Source organism: Salmo salar, chromosome ssa15 (assembly GCF_905237065.1).
Source record: "Salmo salar chromosome ssa15, Ssal_v3.1, whole genome shotgun sequence".
NCBI lineage: Eukaryota > Metazoa > Chordata > Actinopteri > Salmoniformes > Salmonidae > Salmo > Salmo salar.
The window spans coordinates 67,199,576-67,222,893 of NC_059456.1; the positions used below are offsets into that span (position 1 = coordinate 67,199,576).

Genomic DNA, 23,318 nt, shown 5'->3' on the forward strand with positions numbered 1-23,318 from the left:
TATTCAAACTCAATCAGCATGACAGAGTGATCTCCAGCCTTGTCCTCGTCAACACTCACACCTGTATTAACGAGAGAATCACTGACATGTCAGCTGGTCCTTTTGTGGCAGGGCTGAAATGCAGTGGAAATGTTTTTTGGGGATTCAGTTCATTTGCATGGCAAAGAGGAACTTTGCAATGAATTGCAATTCATCTGATCACTCGTCAAAACATTCTGGAGTATATGCAAATTGCCATCATACAAACTGAGGCAGCAGACGTGAAAATTAATATTTGTGTCATTCTCAAAACTTTTGGCCACGACTGTAAGTAAGCAGAGGTTTCTGATGACAAACTGCGCATGCAACTTTTCATGACGCGGAAGGAAAGTTGGTCTATAGATGATGGTGGGAAGAGGGTGGCAGGAGTAGAGGGAAATGTGGAGGACACAGAAGGAAAGTTGGTCTATAGATGATGGTGGGAAGAGGGTGGCAGGAGTAGAGGGAAATGTGGAGGACACAGAAGGAAAGTTGGTCTATAGATGATGGTGGGAAGAGGGTGGCAGGAGTAGAGGGAAATGTGGAGGACACAGAAGGAAAGTTGGTCTATAGATGATGGTGGGAAGAGGGTGGCAGGAGTAGAGGGAAATGTGGAGGACACAGAAGGAAAGTTGGTCTATAGAGGATGGTGGGAAGAGGGTGGCAGGAGTAGAGGGAAATGTGGAGGACACAGAAGGAAAGTTGGTCTATAGATGATGATGGGAAGAGGGTGGCAGGAGTAGAGGGAAATGTGGAGGACACAGAAGGAAAGTTGTTCTATAGATGATGGTGGGAAGAGGGTGGCAGGAGTAGAGGGAAATGTGGAGGACACAGAAGGCGTGAAGGGCAGGAGCTGGAACTGGAAATGAGGGGGAGTGACAGCATGAACAATAACAGGCCACACAGATATACAGCCTTTTACGTTTATTTTGTTAAAGGTTAAATGTTACCTAGTACTCGTATAATAAAGAGTGTCATGTATATTAGGGCTTATAAGTGAAATATAAGATAAGGGATGTGGATGGTCCAATTAAAAAAAAGATACTGACCTAAAGCAGCTTGTTTAATTTACAATATGCTTAAAATTGTTCCTCTTCGTGTATTCTATTTCATGACATCCCTTCAACAAAAAAATAAGTATTCATTTTGCACTACTCAAAAGATGGAAATGTGTCTGTGTTTGAGGCGGTCTGTGGTGGACATTTGTGTGTAGGAGGCTGGTTTTGTGTGTGTGTTTGAGGGTTACTAGGGGTGGAAGATGTGGGCAGACCTGTCTGGGGAGCAGTTACAGTAGGGAAGGAGGCCATGGTAGAGTGCTCTGATGTTCCTTGACAGACCTAGCGGACTAGGTGTTCACTAAAGGGTGTGGATATACATGAACAGGGAGGGTCAGAGGCATATTTGGGGAAAGGGTTGCACTGAGGGGCAATTAGATGGCAGCCTGGAAGTTTGGGGGTGGGCGTCAGCTGGTGGGCAGGAGTGGGGGTATTTCAGAGGGGGTCTGTCTCCATCTCTAGCAGCCGTGGTTTGGACTGGGAGGCGTTGATAATGTACGGCAGACAGACGCTCTGACTACCAGGACCCCCTCCCCCCCGACTGCCACTATCACAGCTTCTCCGACTCACAGGGGTCAAAGGTCAGTTACAACAGGGGTTCCCAAACTTTATCACAGACCCCTCTTCCAGCATTTGGGAACATCTTGCGCCACGTCTATTTCTATGGGCTAAAAAAACCTAGTTAAATAACGTTAGCTGACGTGGGCTAGTTGATCTGGACATTTCTGACAATGCAATGACATGAGAGGATTCTACTAGTGCAGTCTAGTGTTACAACTTTCAAGAGTAAAAAAAATCAAAAAAAATCTTTGGGAACCACTGAGTTACGGTATCACATGCACTAACCTATGGGGGAAACCCACCCTAGGCTTGAATACAGTGAGTACCATGGAATATGACCTCCTGTAAAACTACACTGTCTCTCACCAAGGGACAGAGATTAGCCTGCTTCTGCGTCTCAAAATGCTTTAGCCTATATTCTCCCGCTCAGATGTCTTCAGGCTAGAGGGAAAGCAGCCGTATATGCAGTTTGGATCATATTTCTGTGGTGGGTTTCTGTGCATCATTAGTCTACCGTCTCTCATCTTGATGGATGACCCCGATGTTTAAAGAGCATCTCTGTCTGCACACAATGCAGTGGTCTTGAATCTTTCAATAGGCTTTTTAATTATTAAACACACATTAAATATGCACAGCACATGGTGGTTATGTGCTTGTATGTTCAGCTCTCAATGCAGCATGCAGACAGGGCCCCATGGTCCAAACTCTTAGCAGTCAAACTGCACCAGAATTAATCAGGTGTGGCTCAAGTCGATGTGTGTGTTGCCATGTAGGCTATGCTCTGTAGGTGTGTGTGTGAATGAAAATGCATGACGGTATTTGATTATGGACATGACATCCTGCAAGAACAAGACATGAAAAAAAAAAACAGACAAGGGATGTGAAGAAACCATTCCTTTATTGGTGTGAAGTCCCAGTCAGGAGGGGCTAAAAACAGTGCTCTACACCAGACCCATGTCCACACACTCACGTGGGATTTGTGGATTTGTGGATGTTTTTGGGGGGGTCAAAAATTACTCAAAAAAAAACATTCACTGCTTACTTAGACTACAGCAGGACTCATTACTTTCTCTGGGATGGGGTGGAGTACTGAACTTAAAAGGGGTCAAGGTTCAAAACCACATTGACAGTTATTATTATTTGATTCATACTTCTTATTCTCAGAGAGGGAGAGCGGGTGTGGCCAGAAGTGCTTCCCTGTTGATGTTTCCATGACAATGGTGCCGTGGCACCGGTAGTGGTCTACTTGGCGTTGGCGGAGCTGCTGAGCATCTTGCGGACGGCCTGCACGATGGCGTCGCGGTCGATGCCGAAGATCTTGAGGAGCTCGGTGGGTGTGCCGCTGCGGGGAACGTGGTCCACGGCCATACGGTGCACATTGAAGCCCGTCTCATTTACCACAGCTGAACACACGGCCTCTCCCAGACCCCCTAAATAATTACAACCACATGTCAGTCAATCACATATATATGGTAGCCCTTTTTATAACAACATTTGTCACAAAGTGTAAGACTAGGGAGCACTATTTTCTGGGTCTTCATAGGACAAATGTGTTAAGTGCTAAGACTACATCTTACATCCTTCTCTAACTCCTTTGTGTCCATCTTGCTGAGTGGTCTGTCTTTGTGTAGTGAAACCCTGCTTTGCTGTACAGCATGTACAGTAGCTGGCCAGTCAGTCCAATCTATACATCGATTTTGTCTTCCAATCCACTGACCTTGTATCACTGACACCTCAATGGTCCACTAAGCATCACTGGGACCTGAGCCTCCCTGACAGGCCTGCCACCACCCACTCATTGACTGACGATCAGGCCGGGGGTGGCGAAGGGGGGCTGGGGGTGAGAGAGGGCGTTCTACCACTTTACTGTAGTAGCCATCTGCACTATGGGGGTTCTTGAGGTCTGGGTCTCTCCATACAGCCCCTCTAACACCCCAACCACAGCCTCCCCTTCCTCTCCCTCACATATGGTCCTCCCACCCCCTGTGGCTCTGAGTGGACGCCCACCCCCGTCCCCCACCTCGCATGCTCACCTGTCATAATACACTATTCATGCTCATGTATAGATGGGGGTGGGGATTGGGGGTTGTCACAGCATGGATTCTCTTGTTTAAAAATAAATGTTAATTTAACTAGGCAAGTCAGTTAAGAACAAATTCTTATTTACAATGACGGCCTACACCGGCCAAACCCGGACGACGCTGGGCCATGGGACTCCCAATCACGGCCAGTTGTGATACAGCCTGGAATCGAACCAGGGTGTCTGTAGTGACTGATGCAGTGCTTTAGACCACTGCACCACTCGGGAGGTTGGGGGTTAGTTAATGTTAAGATGCTGACTGTGGCATGGCTGTGCTCATTCCTTTTTTTGTTTAGTTCCATCAACGGACTGTATAAATCCCAAGGGACAAATAAGGCAACTGTGCCAAAATAAAACCACACACACTTTTTTCCCCCCTTCCTGTTTTCTAGGTCAGTGAAAGCCCAAAGGCCAGAGCAGAGCTGAAGTGGAAAAACACTGAGGGACACTAGTCTCTTCTCCTCCTCCTCCTCCTCCTGCACATGCTAAAATACTGCAGCCATGCCACTTCTCGATATCAGAGAGCATTAACCACAAATCATAGTAATGCCTGGCAACTCCATAATGTTATATCTATTACTACATACCTCAGAGGCACTCCACCACATACGCCACTGGAATAACATAACCTGAGTTCAGAAGGCAGCCTGTGTGCGCGCAGAGTACCCACCCTCGTAGTAGTGGTCCTCCACTGTGATGATGCGTCCCCTGGTGGCCTTGGCGTGCTCGACGATGGTCTTGGAGTCCAGAGGCTTGATGGTGAAAGGGTCAATCACTCGAATGTTGATCCTCTCTGATAAACACAAGATCATACACTTAGCCACAGGAAAGGACTAACAACACTCAGTCAATGTGAAATAATAATTCCTCTTAACCAATACAAGAGTAGAGAGATATCCAGACATTTGTCAATTCCGGAGCACTCTGACTCTGATGTTGGGGTGTAAATGCTTATTAAAGAGTGCCACTATCAGCCACCACAGTTGGGGATCAGGGATGGGCAACTTTCATGGGGGTGGGGGACATAAAATCTGAACTCATCATGAGGGGCCGCAGTTGCTTGCAGGTCTGCGTACCCACATCCATATACACCACCCCCCCATTGCGAGCAAAACATTTTACTGACCCCGCTCTTGACAGTGGAGAGAACTTTGTTTTACGTTTTAGAGTTAATTTCGTGAAAATCTACACATTTTGCCATGGGGTGTACAGAAAATGTTGCAGTTTTAATGCAAGTTCGCTGCAATTCTACACATTTTGCCATGGGGTGGAGAATAAAATGTTGCAGTTTTACAGCTAATTTCCTGCAATTCTACACATTTTGCCATAGGGTGGAGAGAAATATTTGCAATTTTTAATATTATATCTGAGTGAGTCTAACAAAATCAAATGGGGGCCTCCCAGCAGGTAAACTGACCATGATAACGAGTTTAGATGGCTAAAAAAGTATTCAGACCACCTGACTTATTCCACATTTTGTGGATTACATTTTTAAAATATCCTCATTAATCTACCACACAATACCCCATAATGACAAAGCGAAAACAGGTTTAGAAATGTTTGCAAATGTATATAAAAAAAAACGCCTTATTTTCAAAAATATTCAGACCCTTTGCTATGATACTCGAAATTGAGCTCAGGTGCACCCTGTTTCCATTGATCATCGTGCATGTCAGAGCAAAAACCAAGCCATGGGGTCAAAGGAATTGTCCGTAGAGCTCTGAAATAGCATTGTGTCGAGGCACAGATCTGGGGAAGGGTACCAAAAAATGTCTGCGCATTGAAGGTCTCCAAGAACACAGTGGCCTCCATCGTTTTTAAATGGAAGGAGTTTGGAACCACCAAGACTTCTTAGAGCTGGCCGCCCAGCCAAACTGAGCAATCAGGGGAGAAGGGCCTTGGTCAGGGAGGTGACCAAGAACCCAGTGGTCACTCTGACAGAGACCCAGAGTTCCTCTGTGGAGATGGAGAACCTTCCAGAAGGACAACCATCTCTATAGCACTCCACCAATCAGGCCTTTATGGTAGAGTGGCCAGACGGAAGCCACTCCTCAGTAAAAGGCACATGACAGCCTGCTTGGAGTTTGCCAAAAGGTACCTAAAGAACTCTCAGACCATGAGAAACCAAGATTGAAATATTTTGGCCTGAATGCCAAGCGTTACGTCTGGAGGAAACCTGGCACCATCTCTACTGTGAAGCATGGTGGTGGTAGCATCATGCTGTGGGGATGTTTTTCAGCAGCAGGGACTGGGAGACTAGTCAGGATCAAAGCAAAGATGAACGGAGCAAAGTACAGAGAGATCCTTGATGAAAACCTGCTCTAGAGAACTCAGGACCTCAGACTGGGGCGAAGGTTCACCTTCCAACAGGACAAAGACCCTAAGCACACAGCCAAGACAATGCAGGAGTGGCTTCGGGACAAGCCTCTGAATGTCCTTGAGTGGCCCAGCCAGAGCCTGAACTTGAACCTGATCAAACAAGCGTTTCGCTACACCCACAATAACACCTGCTAAACACGAGTATGTGACGATAACATTTGATTTGGATTTGACATCTCTGGAGAGACCTGAAAATTGCTATGCAGCAACACTCCCCATCCAACCTGACAAAGCTTGAGAGGATCTGCAGAGAAGAATGGGAGAAACTCCCCAAATACAGGTGTGCCAAGCTTGTAGCGTCATACCCAAAAAGAGTCGAGGCTATAATCACTGCCAAAGGTGCTTCAACAAAGTACTGAGTAAAGGGTCTGAATACTTATGTAAATGTTATATTTCAGTTTTAAATTTGCAAAGAATTCTAAAAACCTGTTTTTGCTTTGTCATTATGGGGTATTGTGTGTAGAATAAGGCTATAACGTAACAAAATGTGGAAAAAGTCAAGGGGTGTGAATACTTTCTGAATGCACTGTATATATACAGTATATATCTCCATCCGAGGGCCTTCAAAAGGGGGGGCGGGCCGCCAGTTGCCCATCCCTGCTCCAGATCATGATGAACGGTCCAATGCCTTAATGGGACAAATCTCACAACAAAGTGTCAGTATGTGTGTGTGTGGCGTGCATGTTTGTGTGTGTGCGTGCATATGTCACTCAGAAGACGTTGATGCCATCAGTGCCTGGGTAAAGAGCACATTTGCTAACAGCAAATGTAGAATATAGACCGAGTTACTGTGACGGATCTATGTAACTTTCCAAAATGACGCTTCTGTACCCTTCTTTAGCATTTCAGCAGCTGCCAGTGCCTCATGAAGGGTCACGCCCGCTCCGATCACTGTCACATGATCATCGTTGGTCTTGTACACAACCTGGTGGACAAGGGATGGAGGTTTCTATTATCTAGGCATATTTCAATTAAAATAATGTAGCAAGCATGTAAGTACTTTAAAGACAGTTGTAAGTCCTTAGAGGGGCAGTGCAGTAAAAAAAACATTGGTCTCCGTACCTTCGCCTGTCCCACATGAAAGTCCTCGTTGCTGTTGTAAAGAACAGTGTTCTCTGGGCGACTGGTTCTGATGAAACACACACCCTGAAGCACAGATGGAACATGTCAAATCAGCCTCTGGACTTTCATTACCTTGTCATTTATCAGACCGGTTTCTTAAAACAGCCATACTCAGCAAGTGTGAACGCAATATATTTTGTTTATTTAACCTTTATTTAACTAGGCAGTTAAGAACAAATTCTTATTTACAATGACGGCCTACCACCATATTGCAGAGTGAGCGCAAAGCAAGTGGCAGATGTGATAGAGAGGGTTCTGAGTACCTTTGTGTTCGCGGCCAGCTCCACAGCTTTCTCAGTGGACACGCCGTCGCTAGGGTAGAAAACGGTTGACGTGGGAATGGCTCTGAACATGGCAATGTCTTCGAGGCCCATCTGAGAAGGTCCATCCTCTCCTAGAACACACACACACGCACGTACGTACACACGCGCAAGTCAACACTTGGCCTGTTTGGGGCTGCTGAAGGTGAAAGCTACAGGGCAGGCATGCGTTCAGTGGGGCGAGTCGGCGTGGGCATGCAATGTACCTGAGGAACCAAAAGGAAGCCTGGCCGCCCCGCCACCACCACTTCCGTGACACAGAGAGAGAGAGGGAGGGAGGGAACGAGTGCTGGCCAGTGCCACACTGATACATTAATAGATGGAAGGAAGATGTGAAGAAACAAAAGCAAAGTTCAGGATTCAGGAAATAATACAGGATTATACGACGCGAGGTCAACAACGAGGGAACGATTCAACCCACTGCAGGAGTGTTACCAAAATGTTCGATCGAAACCAACTGAAGCCAAAGGCCCTCTCCACCTAAAAAGTTTTAGGGGAAGCACTATGTGACAGTAAGCCAAGTCTTCTGCAGTGGGCTGAATCGTTCCCAGAGGAACAAGTGCTGAGAGCTACGTCAGGGTCACAGTGAGGAAGTCACAGGGGTCACTACACAGACAGTTCACTAGGGGGGGGTCAAAGGTCAGTGGGCGGACTGACCGATGGACACGCCGCAGTGGGAGCCACACAGGTTGATGTTGCTCTCTGAGATGGCGGCCATACGAAGCTGGTCGTAGGCACGCGTGAAGAAGGTGGCGAATGTGCTGGCGAACACCACGTTGCGGTCCCGCGTGGCACAGCCCACCGCAATGCTCACCTGACAGAGGAGGAGAGGGAGGAAAGCGGTGTTCATGATTAAAAAGACCAGATAGAAGCCTGAGCAACTTGTGTTCTCACAGTCTGCCCAAAGTGCCTCATGTCAATCCTTAGACACATAAGCAGGGAGCCAGCATCTTTCAATTCATATGGGGGAAATGTTCTGTTTGTCCAATTTCATTTCCTGTTAGCCCTGAGAAATCCCATTCCCCATGAGGCCTTGCTAAGGGAATGGGGCCTGTGTGAGACATTGTCAGTGAGAGCTTTTACTCACAAAAATACAGTGCATTGGTGGTTTAAACAATGCCATGTACATTAGGTACAGCAAAGCAAAGTGTCGTTAGCTAGCATAGAGCATTATCGTTGTCAGGGACAAACAACAAGAGACTTAGAAATCCAACAAAGCATTAAAATGTTCCAATCCCTTAATAATATTTGATGCGACAGCACGGCGACGGTAAATAATTCATCTAAATAACATCTGATCTATATTTTACTTCTCTATTGTGTGTGGGAGTCACAACGAGTCACAGGCCACAACACAGCTCCATTAAACCTGCTAATGATTCCTCTGAAGGAACTGCCGCTGGAATCGTGCCGAGACATTACGAATTAATAGGTATCTTAGCCAACCAGGTAGAAGGATCCAGGCCCTAGAAGTGGGGGTGTGGCACTCTGTATGTCAGAGGTCAATAATTCACATATGAGGGTGGAAAGAAGCAGAAGAGGCCGGTTTCTACAGCCGTTCAAATACAAAGACATGCCAGGCCTACAGTACGAATGGTCTGGATGGAACTTTGATAGTCATTTTGGGTTGATGTCACATAGTGCTATCAATAACAGCTTATCATTGTTAGTTAAAAAATGTTTTTATTACTTTCTTTGGAGAGACATTAACTATCTCTTATGAAGATTTTGTGAGCAGTACACTTCAGTTCAACCTACTAGACCTAGACTCGGGTCAGATACGTGGCATTGGGTGTCAGCTAAGCTTACCATGTTCTGCTCGGCAATGTAGCACTCGACGTAGCGTTCGGGGTGCTCGTTCTTAAAGAGCTCAGAGAAGGTGGAGTTCTTGGTGTCTCCATCCAGAGCCACCACGTGCTCGTTGTAGCGGCCTAGCTTAGCCAGAGCCATGCCATAGGCCTTCCGCGTGGCAATCTGGAGCCAAACACAACCAATGGATTAGTTCATTCAAAAAAACAGGTCAGCGTAGCCGTCCATCACCATTCGTGTAAGTCAAGATAGTGCCTGTGTCTTGTTCCAGGATTTAAAGCATCGCTCTCTCTCAAACGCTCTTGCTCCCTCTCAAGTACACGCACGCGCGCAAACACGCACCTTCTCTCCGAGTTTGTAGCTGGGTGCGCTGGGCATGCGAACGTTGCGCAGGCTGACGGGCGGGGCGTCCTCAGTGGGCGTAGCGGGGTACAGGCGCTTATTACTGTTCATGATGCGCGCCTGGATGTCCTTCAGCACCCCCTCAGCCATCTCCTTGGGCAGGGGCTTCCCATGCCAGCCCATCTTGTCCTCCACAGCTATAACACACACAGAGAACATGATGAAATACACACACACCACCTCACGCACAGCAAATACGGCTTTAGTATGTATATAAACTGTGCATCGATTGGTGGGCAATCAGCTTATCTCCTATATCCGTTTGCTGATATCAGCATCGAATGGTCGTAAATTACATATTCCTCAACTCCCCCCCCCACACAAAGCCTTACACATGAGTGGCCATCAAAAGACAATCCCATAGGTCAGGGCTCCACATCAAAAGCCCTATTCTCGTGACAACAGCCAGACAAAGGCCAGTGATCTGAGTATGTCCTACACATGCTGAGGGATTAACAGGCTGCTGCAGCTAAATGTCTAATGCACTGCCCAGATTACCACAGGTTTAGGTGCCCCTCAGAGAAGACAGGGAGGGCTGATTCAGGTCCATCAGACATAACTTTATGTCTTTTAAGGGACAGGCACAGATGATACCTTTTTAATTTTAGGATTAGTGGGGTTTGATAGTAGGTATTGATTACAAAGCAGCAGCCGAGCACCACAGATATTTTTGAATGTGAATGGGTAGAGGGGAGTCTGTCAGTATCCCAATCAAGCGGTGTTAGTATATTTCAGGAAAAGGTAGTGCTGCTAGCAGGGTTTCCATCTCATCCCCCCCGGTATAGTATTAGGGTTTGGTTAGTCTCTGGGTGAACCCGTCTGTACTAATACCTATAGTGGCACATGGGATTCGGTTTCTGGTGAGCTGTATTACTGTTGGGGAGTGCGTACCTGGGATTCCCTTGCCCTTGATGGTTTTGGCTACAATTGCGGTGGGCTGGTGACGGGGTTGGCTCAGAACCTTAGTCAGCTCGTCCACACTGTGCCCGTCCACAATGATGGCATTCCACCTACAAACACATACCAGGGAAAAATTGGTGGGAGTCATTTACATTCTTAGGCCCACTTTCACGGTCTCTAGGCCACACATTTTCTAGGACAGACTTTCTCCCAGCACTCACCCGAAGGCTTCGCAGCGTTTCTGGTACTTCTCCACGTGGTGCTGCAGGGGAGCTGGGTCACTCTGGCCCAGACGGTTGATGTCCAGGATGGCCACCAGGTTGTCCAGCTGGTAGTAAGAGGCGAAGGCCATGGCCTCCCACACCGAGCCCTCAGACATCTCCCCATCACCCAGCAGGCAGTACACACTGTAGCTACGGAGAGACAGACACAGACAGAATTAGACGCAAGATCACAGCAGTAAAGCTTTTGTAATAACACTAATAAACATGTAGAGTTATATGAGTAATCCACAATTTTCAATTGATTACCACTTGATTGACTAAGGGATCACAAAAGGTGCAGAACTATAACACTCTCCCTCAACATCTCCTCCCCTTCCGGCATACATTTTTCCACACAACCCCCACTCTTCATCTTCGAAATGAGGCGCCCCCTCAACCGCCCTCCCCGACACAGAGCGAACAGGAACAGTTGAAACCCTCTCAGAGCTCCCATCATCCTGCATGGTTAACAGGGCCTGACAGCTTTCCAGTCAAATAGACACATTCTCATTAAAGCGAGAAGATAGGCTGAGACACAACGCATTACGCTACGCATTCCGAACCGGACAACATTCCGGAGCCCAGAGAGGGAGCCACAGACACCTGGACCAGATACCGTTTAACATCCTCCCTCCCGGTTACTCTCAGTCTCGCCTCAGGGGAGCTGCAGCACCTCTCACTACTCACAGACAGACAGAAAGCCCTTCCCTGCACCAACACACTGGTTAAACCTCTAAGCTGCAATGCAATTTAAATCAAATCAACACAATCTAATAGGCTTACATTATGGTACACTACATGACCAAAAGTATGTGGACACTCTCTCGTCGAACATCTATTTCCAAAATCATGGGCATTAATACGGAGTTGGTCCCCTCATTTGCTACTATAAACAGCCTCCACTCTTCAGGGAAGGAACTGATGTTGGGCAACTAGGCCTGGCTCGTAGGCGGCGTTCCAATTCATCCCAAAGGTGTTCGATGGGGTTGAGATCGGGACTCAGTGCAGGCCAGTCAAGTTCTTCCACAGCGATCTCAACAAACCATTTCTGTATAGACCTTGCTTTGTGCATGGGTGCATCGTTATGCTGAAACAGGAAAGGGACTTCCCCAAACAGTTGCCACAAATTTGGAAGCACAGAATCGTCTAGTGTATGCTGTAGCGTTAAGATTTCCCTTCACTGGAACGAAGGGGCCTAGCCTGAACCATGAAAAACAGCCCCAGACCATTATTCCACCTCCACCAAACTTTACAGTTGACACTACGCATTCAGGCAGGTAGCGTTCTCCTGATGTCTGCCAAACTCAGATTTATCAGTTGGACTGCCAGATGGCAAAGCATGATTCATCACTCCAGAGAACACGTTTCCACTGCTCCAGAGTCCAATAGCGGCGAGCTTTACACCACTCAAGCCAACGCTTGGATTTGCGCATGGTGATCTTAGGCTTGTGTGCAGTTGCTCAGCCATGGAAACCCATTTCATGAAGCTCCTGTCGGTTCTTGTGCCGACATCGCTTCCAGAGGCAGTTGGGAACTCGGTATTGAGTGTTGCAACCGAGGACATACGATTCTTACGAGCTACGCGCTTCAACACTCGAGGTTCCCGTTCTGTGAGCTTGTGTGACCTACCACTTTGCGGCTGAGCATTTGATGCTCCTAGACGTTTCCACTTCACAATAACATCACTTACAGTTGACCGGGGCAGCTCTAGCAGGGCAGAAATTTGAGGAACTGACTGGTTGGAAAGGTGGCATCTTATGACGGAGCCACGTTGAAAGTCACTAAGCTCTTCAGTACGGGCCGTTCTACTGTCCATGTTTGTCTATGGAGATTGCATGGCTGTGTGCTCAATTTTATATACCTGTCAGCAACAGGTGTGGCTGAAATAGCCGAATCACTCATTTGAAGGGGTGTCCACATACTTTTGTATATGATACAATAGCAGTGTGTTGACTGACTGATTGTTATAACATATGAGTTGATGATAATGGTGATTATGTAGCTCGTTAATTACATGGACAAAAGTAGATATCAGAATATGAATGGATAAATTACTATTCTATTGTTTTGGAGGAATGACACTGTTTGAAGAGAGCTATTTACACAAAGTCAAAAGCTTTTCACAGATTAACGTTTTGCCATCCCGAATAAATCGCTGACTGTCAAAGGCTATGCCGACAGGGCATTAGGTCGGGGCAAAAGCCATACTCTTAAGACAACCGTCACACACACACACAATGGTAAGCCAACTGAGGTAACCCTTCAAATGTGCATAACGGCGTGTGTGTGTGTAAGTATGCACTTAAGACAACACACAGGAGAGTGTATCCTACACATTCTGAGGGATTACTGGGCTTCTGCAGCTCTAAACTCTAAAGCACTGCCTGGATTAGGTAGGAGTTTGGGTGCCCCTCGTAGCACAGAGATCGAGACCTTGTTCAAACACACAAAGCCTATGAAAGACAATAGGTAATAACCACATTTAAAATACACCTCCATGCGTGTAACAGGATAACTACGCAGTCTAACATTTAATTCAACCTTCTATTTAGACAGGTAGTGGATCAACCAATATTGTATTTTACCATAATGCATTGGTTGAGGTGAGTAGTCTAGTCTAAAGCTGATCTCTTCAGACAGAGAGACTCACTCACTCACTCACACTCTCACACTCTCACACTCTCACACTCTCACTCTCTCACTCACTCACTCACTCACTCACTCACTCACTCACTCACTCACTCACTCACTCACTCACTCACTCACTCACTCTCAGCATTGCCCCAGGGAGAGGACAAGGTGAGAGTATTAGAGGGGTGAGAACATAATACATCAAACTGACAGCTCACAGTCCAAACCTGTACTGAGAGCCCTCAGGCCGTTCTGTCAAACATAGACCCAACGACAGGGAAACGTTGTCTCCACGCACACCCTCGTGAACCTGCGCCAAATAGTTTTACGTTGCACTTTGATCAGCTAAGCATGGATAATCATATTCAAACTCTATTTGCTGAATCAATTAAACAGGGTACTGTCAGTGAGGTTTTAAAGCTGTAATGTGGCATTTTGACTCACTAATCCTCACCCTCCTGCTAAATGTATTTGACACATACAGTCATTTGATTCATAGATCACTCCCTTTATCCGTGACACTGGCCTAAGAATGTAGGGCCGTATGTTTTAGGGTCACCGACTATAAGAGGAAGATTTTGGAAGAAAAGCAGTCATACATGACAGACAAGTCAGAGTTGAGTCTGGATGCTGCAGTAGCTCCTGAGAAAGAGAGAGCGAGCGAGAGGCGAGGGAAAGAGCACTCTCTCTTGTTGTTGATTTGATTAGGATCCCCATTAGCCGACACCAATGGCCACAGATAGTCTTACTGGCACATAACGAAAAATACATTGCAGACTAGATACTTTACTATTTACATACATTAACATGTAGTGTGTGTTTGCATCTATCAGTTACACATATGTCAGTACACACATACAACAAGTAGGTCACATGGGGGAGAGGCGTTGTGTCGTGAGGTGTTGCTTTATTATTTTTTTAACACCAGGTTTGCTGTTCACTTGCGCTATATAAGACGTAAGGGAGTTCCATGCACTCATGGCTCTGTATAATACTCTACGTTTCCTTGAATTTGTTCTGGACCTGGGGACTGAGAAAAGACCCCTGGTGGCATGTCTGGTAAGTGTGTGTGTCTGTGCTGTGTGTAAGTTAACTATGCAAACAATTCTCTTAGCCAAGAGACTGGCATTCATAGTATTGATATTAGCCCTTTGATTACAATGAAGAGCAAAACGTGCAGCTCTGTTTTGGGCCAGCTGCAGCTTAACTAGGTCATTATTTGCAGCGCATGACCAGATGACTGGACAGTAATCAAGACTTGCCTTGTGGAGTGTGGTGCAGAGCATCACGGACAGATCTCTCCCAATCTTTACAACCATTGAGTCAATATGTTTTGAACATGACCATTTACAACCTAAGGTAACGCCAAGTAATTTAGTCTCCTCAATTTGCTCAACAGCCACAGGTCTAGAACTTAGGGAATGATTTGTATCACAGATACAATGCAATTAGTTTTAGAGATGTTCTGGACCAGTTTATTACTGGCCACATATTCTAAAACTGACTGCAACTCTTTGTTTAGGGTTGCAGTGACTTCACTAGCTGTGGTTGCTGACGCGTGCGTACAGGGTTGAATCATCAGCATACATGGACAAACAGGCATTGTTTATTGCCAGGTCATTGAGAAAAGAGTAGAGGGCCAAAAGAGCTACCCTGTGATACACCACACTTTATATGTTTAACATCAGAGATGCTTCCAATAAAGAAAAGTTTGTGTTCTATTAGATAGACAGCTCTGATTCCACAATTTGGGAGAGGTTTTTCAACAACAGGTTATGGTCAATAATATAATATCAAAGACGTTACGGGAAATCTAACAGTACAGCTCCCACAACATTTATTTCAACCAATCATCAGTCATTTGTGTCAGTGCAGTACATGTTGCGTGCCCTTCTCTATAAGCATGCTGAAAGTCTTATTAACTTGTTTACAGAAAAATAGCATTGTATTTGGTCAAACACCATTTTTTCCAACAGTTTGCTTAGAGCTGGCAGCAAGCTGATAGGCTGGCTGTTAGAAACAATAAAGGCCGCTTTACCATTCTTGACTTTGGCTTCCCTTCAGGCCTGAGGACAAACCCTTTCCTCTAGGCTCAGATTAGAAATATGACAGATAAGAGTGGCTATAGAGTCAGCTACCATCCTCAGTAGCTTTCCATCTAAGTTGTCAATGCCAGGAGGTTTGCCATTATTGATCGATAACAAATGTTTCCACCTCTCCCACACTAACTTTACAAGATTCAAACGTACAATGTTTTTTTCATTATTCGTTTAATGCATGAGAACGATGGCTCACTGCTTGTTGTTGGCATTTCCTGCCTAAGTTTGCCCACTTTGGCAATGAAATAATCATTAAAAGAATTGACAATATCAAATGGATTTGTGATGAATAAGCCATCCGATTAGATGAAAAATGTAGTTGAATTTGTCTTTCAGCCCTAATTTAATTCAAAGTACTCCAACGTTTTTTTTCCATAATTCTTTAAATCATTGATCTTGGCTTCATAATACAGTTTCTTCTTTTTGTTAAGTTTAGTCACAAAATGTCTCAATTTGCAGTAAGTCAGACATATTAACCACTCCTCTTGCCCCATCGCTTTCAACCATACAGTGTCACGCCCTGACCTGAGAAAGCCTTTTTTATGTCTCTATTTAGGTTTGGTCAGGGTGTGATTTAGGTGGGCATTCTATGTCCTTTTTTCTATGCTTTGTATTTCTTTGTTTTGGCCTGGTATGGCTCTCAATCAGGGACAGCTGTACATCGTTGTCGCTGATTGGGAGTCATACTTAGGCAGCCTGTTTTCCTTTGGGGTTTGTGGGTAGTTATTTTCTGTTTTGTACATTTTGTGACCTGACAGAACTGTTGGCTGTCGTTCATTTTCTTGTTTTGTTTCTTATTATTAAATCATTAATATGAACACTCACCACGCTGCGCTTAGGTCCCCTTCTCCTACAGACGACAAGCGTTACATACAGTTTTTCAATTCCTCATCAATCCATGGAGACTTAACAGTTCTAACAATCAGTTTCTTAACAGGTGCATGTTTATCAATAATTAGAAGAAGCAATGTCATAAATTCATGAAGTGCAGTGTCTAGATGCTCCTTATTGTTTACATCAAATATTGTTAACATCATCCACATAAGAGTCACAGCAAAATCTTTTGTATGATTTCTTATACACTATTTTAGGCCCAGCTTTAGGAACCTTGGCTTTCCTGGATATAGCCACTATATTGCGATCACTGCATCCAATGGGTACGGATACAGCTTTAGAACAAAGTTCTACAGTATTGGTAAAAATGTGATCGATACATGATATAGTTGATAGTTCCTGTAGTGTTTGTAAACACCCTGGTAGGTTGATTAACAATCTAAACCAGATTACAGGCACTGGTTAAAGTGAGAAGCTTCCTCTTGAGCGGACAGCTTGATGAAAACCAGTCAATATTCAGGTGCCCAAGAAAATAGACCTCTCTGTTTACATCACATACACCATCTAGCATTTCACATACATTACCTAGATACAAGAAACAAGAAGAGGCTTTAGAGGAGGCAGGTGAACCTGCAACCACAACACCTTAATAACACTTGACATGAGATCTTCTCTAAGCATTACAGGGATATGGCTCTGAGTATATACAGCAACACCTCGCCATAGGCATTCCTGTCTCTTCAGTAGATGTTATATGCTTGTATTGCAACTGCTGTATCAAAGGAATTATCTAAGTGAGTCTCGGAAATGTCTAATATGTGAATGTTATCTGATGTTAGCAAGTTATTGAATTCATGACCCTTATTTCTAAGGCTACATATATTAATATGGGCTATGTTCAGGTCTTTCTTGGGTAGCTTATCAGAGATAGACATAATATGGAAAACAACTAACAAAGGAAGGGTTGGTAGTGAGAGAGATAAGGCAGTGAGAAGAGCAAAAGAAGGAGAAGAGGGTGGCTCTCTCACAGCCCTGATTATTAGAGCAGAAGAATTGACTGAACAAAATGCAGAGAAAGCGCATCCAACCCATCCCACGTATACATTCTACGGCAGACTGCTCTGTTATACAGCCCGAAAATGAAACCAGAGAATAGCAACAAAAAAATCCTATTAAAACGTTTTTCAAAGTCTATCCCTAACCCCAAAGTACAGCTCAGCTGTCCTCTACTGTTCTAGCTTTTTCTATGGATTCAGATATAAAAGGGGAATCTGCTTTTGTCATATACAGACAGCCGTAGACAGCGTTTCAGGCTCCACTGTGCCAGTGTTCACATGGCCGTTCTAGAACTCGTCTCGCACAATAAAGAAGCTGGCTTCCAAACCATGTTCAGCAGTGAAACGGCCAGCCTCTCTCCACGCCCCTACATACAAGACCAGCTATGGCTGTCAGCTTGCATCTACTCTCCGTAACTGTGGTGAAATGTCAGATGTCAGGTTGTCTTATTGTTCGCGGAGAGTGCGCACCATGACTAGAGGTGTGTCTGTTGTGTCCACGCATGCCTTTGTCTATGAACGGGCCGGCTTTATGCCTATGTGTGGGGGAGTATCACAGTATACGTTCATTGTGGGCGCATCTGATTTATTTCATTGCACATATTTCCTTGCGCTCACTTCCCTTTCTCTATGCTATGTATCGGATTATTTGTGTGTTGGTCTGTCTGCCTCGTGTGTTCTTGTATAGCCAGACAACGTATGACCGCGCATCTAAAGAATGACAGACGGGTGTCGAGCATGTCACTGAGTCCTATGCTGAAGTCCATATAATGTGTGGGAGAATGGTCTCTCACCTGGCCTTGTCAAAGTATTTCCCAGTGTAGGCCATCCCGCAGGCAGCCCCCAGACCCTGTCCAAGAGAGCCGGTGGCCACATCCACAAACTGCTGCTTCTGTTAACACACACACACACACACACACACACACACACACACAAATGTTAGACATTACACAAACACATACTAAACATGCATTACACCAACAAACACACACTACACATTAAACAAAGTCATCAAACATTACATCAATTACGCTGTTAAATTGCACCGACAGAAACTAATCCCACACAAAGACTACATAACACACCCACATTCAGTTCTCATTACCATCAAAATCACATACTGGCCACAAAACACACACTTCCTCTCAAACACACTTCTTAAATATACACATTCATTCAGTGGTCATATTAACAGCTCAACAGGGTAAATCAATGTGTAAGCATTAGATGAAGAGACTAATCAGTGGCTTACTCATGCATGTGTGAACAGGGCATGGCATTACTAGGAAGTTACTGGGCGTGCACACAAAAGGGGCCTTGGACAGCCTGTCTGTCACACAAGCACATACAGTCTACACTCCAGTATATAGTGTATGTTGTGTGCTCAGACTTCCTCTCTTCAACAAGGGAATACCAGTGCTCTGACAAAGGGACAAGTAGGGCTTCGGAGGATAAATTTGACTGTTTAACAAACAGGTAAAAAAACAGTCATGGGTGAACGGGGTCTGCGAGAGAGAAAGGGCTAAAGATAAGCCAGGCTTTTAAAAGGCTAACTCTCACTGTGTCAGTGGAGTGCAGAGGTTATTTGTGGGCTAAACAAGGTGGTGTCGTGTGGATCGACAGGTCACTTCCTGTTCCTATTCTCACCGGCACAGGGTGTCCCTCCAGGATGGAGTCGACCTTACGGAGGTTGAGCAGTTCGCTCTCCTTCAGGTAGCCTGTCTCGGCCCACACCGCGTAAAGCACCGGGGCTGCATGGCCCTGGAGGAGACAGAGAAAGAGAGGGAGGGACAGAGTTAGAGAGAGAGAGAACAGTCTCGCAGATACAAGTTACGACTTTGTTACCATCGCACACAGACATGACCTCATGCAGACAGAACATGCACAATGGACCCTAGTTAACGTAAACAAACTTCAACGATTCACTACAACCATCTTTTACAGCCGAGCTGTTATTCCCTATGTTAGACTCTCACATACAGTATCACACTCGGTGCCTGGAACACTTTCATTTCTTGGATTGAGAAACTCATCCCAAACGTTCTTCCTTCCACACCTCCTAAATGAATGATATTCCAGTAGTCCCAATAGGATTACATTCCCGCCTCCCGGTCAGTCTCCTAAAGGTCCCAGGTCTCTGCTCCAGATTACATGCTTACTCTACAAATTGGGCCTTTAAAAACTCTCAATCATATGGCTGGCTCTTCCCAGCACAGACTGGCCAATGCAATCTGACTGGTTAAAAATCCTATGAACATACAGCTTTCCATCAATTCATCAGGTCGATTTTTGGAAATGGAATGAGTTTGATACAGAGCCCTTGAGCTGGCTACGGGTTCTAGCCACTCTGCCAATCTACTCTGACAAACTTGATAAACGGAGTCTGATGCCCAGGCGGGCGACTGAAAGACAGATCAAGTGTCCCACATCTGTCCAATGAGGCTAATGAGGTCATGACGGAAGGGGAGGGGCTTAGCTACTACAGTAGGCCTTACCTTAGAGGTGAACATGGAGGCACTGCTTCTGAATGGACTTGGCAGACGTCATACTTTATCACAGACTCAATAACAATCAAATTTAGATAGGTTGAGCACAGAGGCATTAAGGTTAAATCATTTCAAATAAATAAGGGAAAGTGTACCTTTGGAAGCCTTCACACTGTGCATGTAAACGTTTCACCACTATCTGGGCCTGGGATGCCTGTATTTCCCCGGAGGGAGGTTAAGGGGTTAGGGATGTCTAGATGGGTTGAGAGTGGTACCTTGGAGAGGACGAAGCGGTCGCTGTTGATGTTCCGGGGTTCCTCAGGGCGGTACTTCATGGTGTGGAAGAAGAGCACAGACATGATCTCTGCCACACTGCAGCATGATGTGGGGTGACTGGAGGCCAGAGAGGACAGGACAACGGGTCAGACCAGGGCTCTGACTGACACATGCACACACAAATAAAACACACACACCTTCACGTGCTCAGCTCACACTGAAGTGTGTAGCTGGAAAGTGTCACACACACGCACACTAAATGACCTACAATCAGTATAGACTACTACATCGCCCTCCAATATTTCCAGTAGACACACACATGCAGACACATTGACAGTCAGAGCCAAGACTTCACACACTGTTGGAAGATCAAAGGAAACAAAGGCCTCTTCAGCTGCATTTGATCACCTAGACTTAAACTCTGATATTCATTTTTCACTGAGTGCTGGGGTAAGCCTATAGTAGTCTGTGTACCAACTGTAACCATCATCTTGTAAAAAAGCGTTAACACTCATTCACAACAATCAATCCACTGTTTGACTGTAACACAAGGCAGACCCTCTTCAATACATTCAGTCAGGGTTAGACAGTTACCCAACACTTTAGACAGTTTTATTACAGCTGACCACAAAAACCCTTATTTTGTTTATTGCCAAAACTCCATGCTTGAAGCAAAATGCAAAAGACATCAATATAAAAACGTTATTTGAAAGCATCTATAACATGTGAGATTCCAAACAGAGCATGGCCATTTATAATACTTCACCATAGCACAGGTGCCAGGTACCCACCAGAATTATTATTTTTATCAACCTGAAACGGAAAGGTGGTCAAAACAGACAAACAATGACTAAAATAAATATGTGTTTAAGTAAATCATCAATGAAAAGACAAATAAATGAACCACAAAAAATTAAGTATAATTCTGCCTTGGCCTTATTTGACGAAGTGGAATTAGAAACATTCACTAAAAGGTGGTGTCCCTGGTTATAATGCCTCTAATAACATATGTTATGTGAGCTGTTTACTATACTGTAATAAATGGCTAAGGAAATAAGAACATCGAATGAATGAATGTCTCAAAATGTAAATAACATGTGTTCTAACAACATTTGCCGCTATCTGGCATTTTTCTTAACCCCAATATCGTGTGCCCCCAAAAATATACAAAGGACAAGCCTGAAAAATAATTTTCGAAAGCGAGGGCATTGGTTGGAGATTGCCCAGGTCGCAGTGGACCGACGAGCATCAAAATCAGCCCGTCACCAATGAAGAGGATGGGAGTTGAAGGCTGAATTTACGCAGGTGCGTTGGAGCGCCAGGCACGAACGCGGTCCCTTTAGTTGCGGCGGACGAACCCCACGTCGCCACCACGTGTAACTACCCATTCATTATTGAATCACATTGAAGGGGTTTTCGCTCACATCTTACATAACCAGAAAAAATATGAATTCAAAGATTTAAAAAAGTCCTACCGTTACGCTAATGCACGTTCGAAAATAATGTTTCAATGCACCTGCAACGAGTAGTCTATTTTTTTCAGTTTTTTTAAAAAGTATTTAACCTTTATTTAACTAGGCAAGTCAGTTAAGAACAAATTCCTATTTACAATGACTGCCTACCCCAGCCAAACCCGGACGACTTGTGCGCCGCCATATGGGACTCCCAATCACAGCCTGGATTCGAACCAGGGACTCTTGCACTGAGATGCAGTGCCTTAGACCGCTGCGCCACTTGGAATCCCTATCACAACATAATAAGACATAACACAATTGCTGCATATTTTATCTACATCTATATGTATTAGCATGGTTTAAAAACCCAATTTCATCCATGTCAAATATTTATGCCAAATGGACAGCTAAAATTAAGAACAGTAGCCTTTTCTGGAGCGATGCGTAATATACGCACACAATGTCCGAGCCATAGCCTGCATGGACACCTCATATCGCGCATTTATTTTTCTGCATGGTTCTTACCCACTGCCTGCAGCAGTTGTAGCCTTGATAGAATTGATCCTGAGCCGGTTGGCGATGTTCCTAAGCGTCTGCAGGGTCTGCTGGTCGGGTTTGTGATAGTCCTCCATCTGTGCGCACTTCTGTCAAAAATACACTTTAACAAAGTAAAATACTGTCCGGGATAAAAACACGAACAACGTCAGGGTAAAGACTAGGAAAATCGCCTTGAACCTGTGCGGGGGATAGAGTCAGAGAGAATTACAGAGAGAGGGGCGTTGGTAAACCTATGAATATGGCTAATCTAGAGCTAAAAAGGAGAGATAGACCGCACACGGGCTCAACGACCACAGAGTGCGTGTGTGTGTGGCAGTGCAGGCTACACATGGGCGAAGTGGCGGAGGCGGAGTTGTCAAGGCCAAGTGCAATGGACTTACTGTCACCCCCCCTCCGTCCCCACACCGCGTCAACACTGTCGCTCGTACTGCGGGGCCAAACAACAGGGGTGGCATCGGCATAATGAGCTGTCGTAGGCTACTCTCTGCTACTTCTGTCAAAGATCAGGGAAAAGTGCAAGATTGCAATTGCATAAACTGTAGGTAGTTAGTTATATGAGCCATTTCGTCTCCATTGGTACAGGGGTTCCCAAACTTGTTCACTCGTGCCCCCCTTCCAGCATTGGGGAACATCCCGCGCCTGCGCTGTGGGATGTTGAGGATGGATGGGGGAAGAATTCAGAAATGACACTATACTAACTAACCTAGGCTAATGATAATCTATGCTCCCAATGTTGACCTGACTCACTCAAACACACTACACTGCACAACTGCACCCACCATAACAACATCTGCCAACTCTCATCACATATGTCCTTGCTGCTCACTTCAGTTTTGTCGCTATGTAAAAATGGGGCAGAATATGTGAACAAAAGTGGCACCATGAGTTGATTGAAAAGATGGCCACTGGGCCTCCCGAGCTGCGAAGCATCTGAGGCACTGCATCCCAGTGCTTGAGGCGTCACTGCAGACCCGGGTTCGATCCCAGGCTGCGTCACAACCGTCCGTGACCGGGAG

General features: G+C 45.4%; 1 protein-coding gene across 1 annotated transcript; it reads right to left on the reverse strand.

Annotated features, from left to right (window-relative positions):
• Window positions 1–2,515: 2,515 nt before the first annotated feature.
• LOC106571977 (transketolase) lies at window positions 2,516–22,648 on the reverse strand. Its single transcript, XM_014145601.2, has 14 exons — window positions 22,270–22,648; window positions 20,290–20,407; window positions 19,176–19,289; window positions 18,323–18,420; window positions 10,868–11,059; window positions 10,638–10,756; window positions 9,687–9,883; window positions 9,345–9,509; window positions 8,193–8,349; window positions 7,479–7,609; window positions 7,156–7,239; window positions 6,925–7,018; window positions 4,385–4,507; window positions 2,516–3,064 (listed from the first exon to the last, which is right to left on the reverse strand). The coding sequence occupies exons 1-14, from the start codon at window positions 22,374–22,376 to the stop codon at window positions 2,877–2,879; spliced, it is 1,887 nt and encodes a 628-aa protein (XP_014001076.1). The 5' UTR covers window positions 22,377–22,648; the 3' UTR covers window positions 2,516–2,876.
• Between the last annotated feature and the right edge of the window lie 670 nt (window positions 22,649–23,318).

Coding starts and splice junctions, on each gene's coding strand:
- LOC106571977 (XM_014145601.2), bottom strand. CDS start 22,376: ATGGAGGACTATCACAAACCCGACCAGCAGACCCTGCAGACGCTTAGG. Junction 20,408..22,269: donor ACAACTGCTGCAGGCAGTGG/GTAAGAACCATG, acceptor TCTGGCCTCCAG/TCACCCCACATCATGCTGCA. Junction 8,350..9,344: donor ACATTGCCGAGCAGAACATG/GTAAGCTTAGCT, acceptor CTCCTCTGTCAG/GTGAGCATTGCGGTGGGCTG.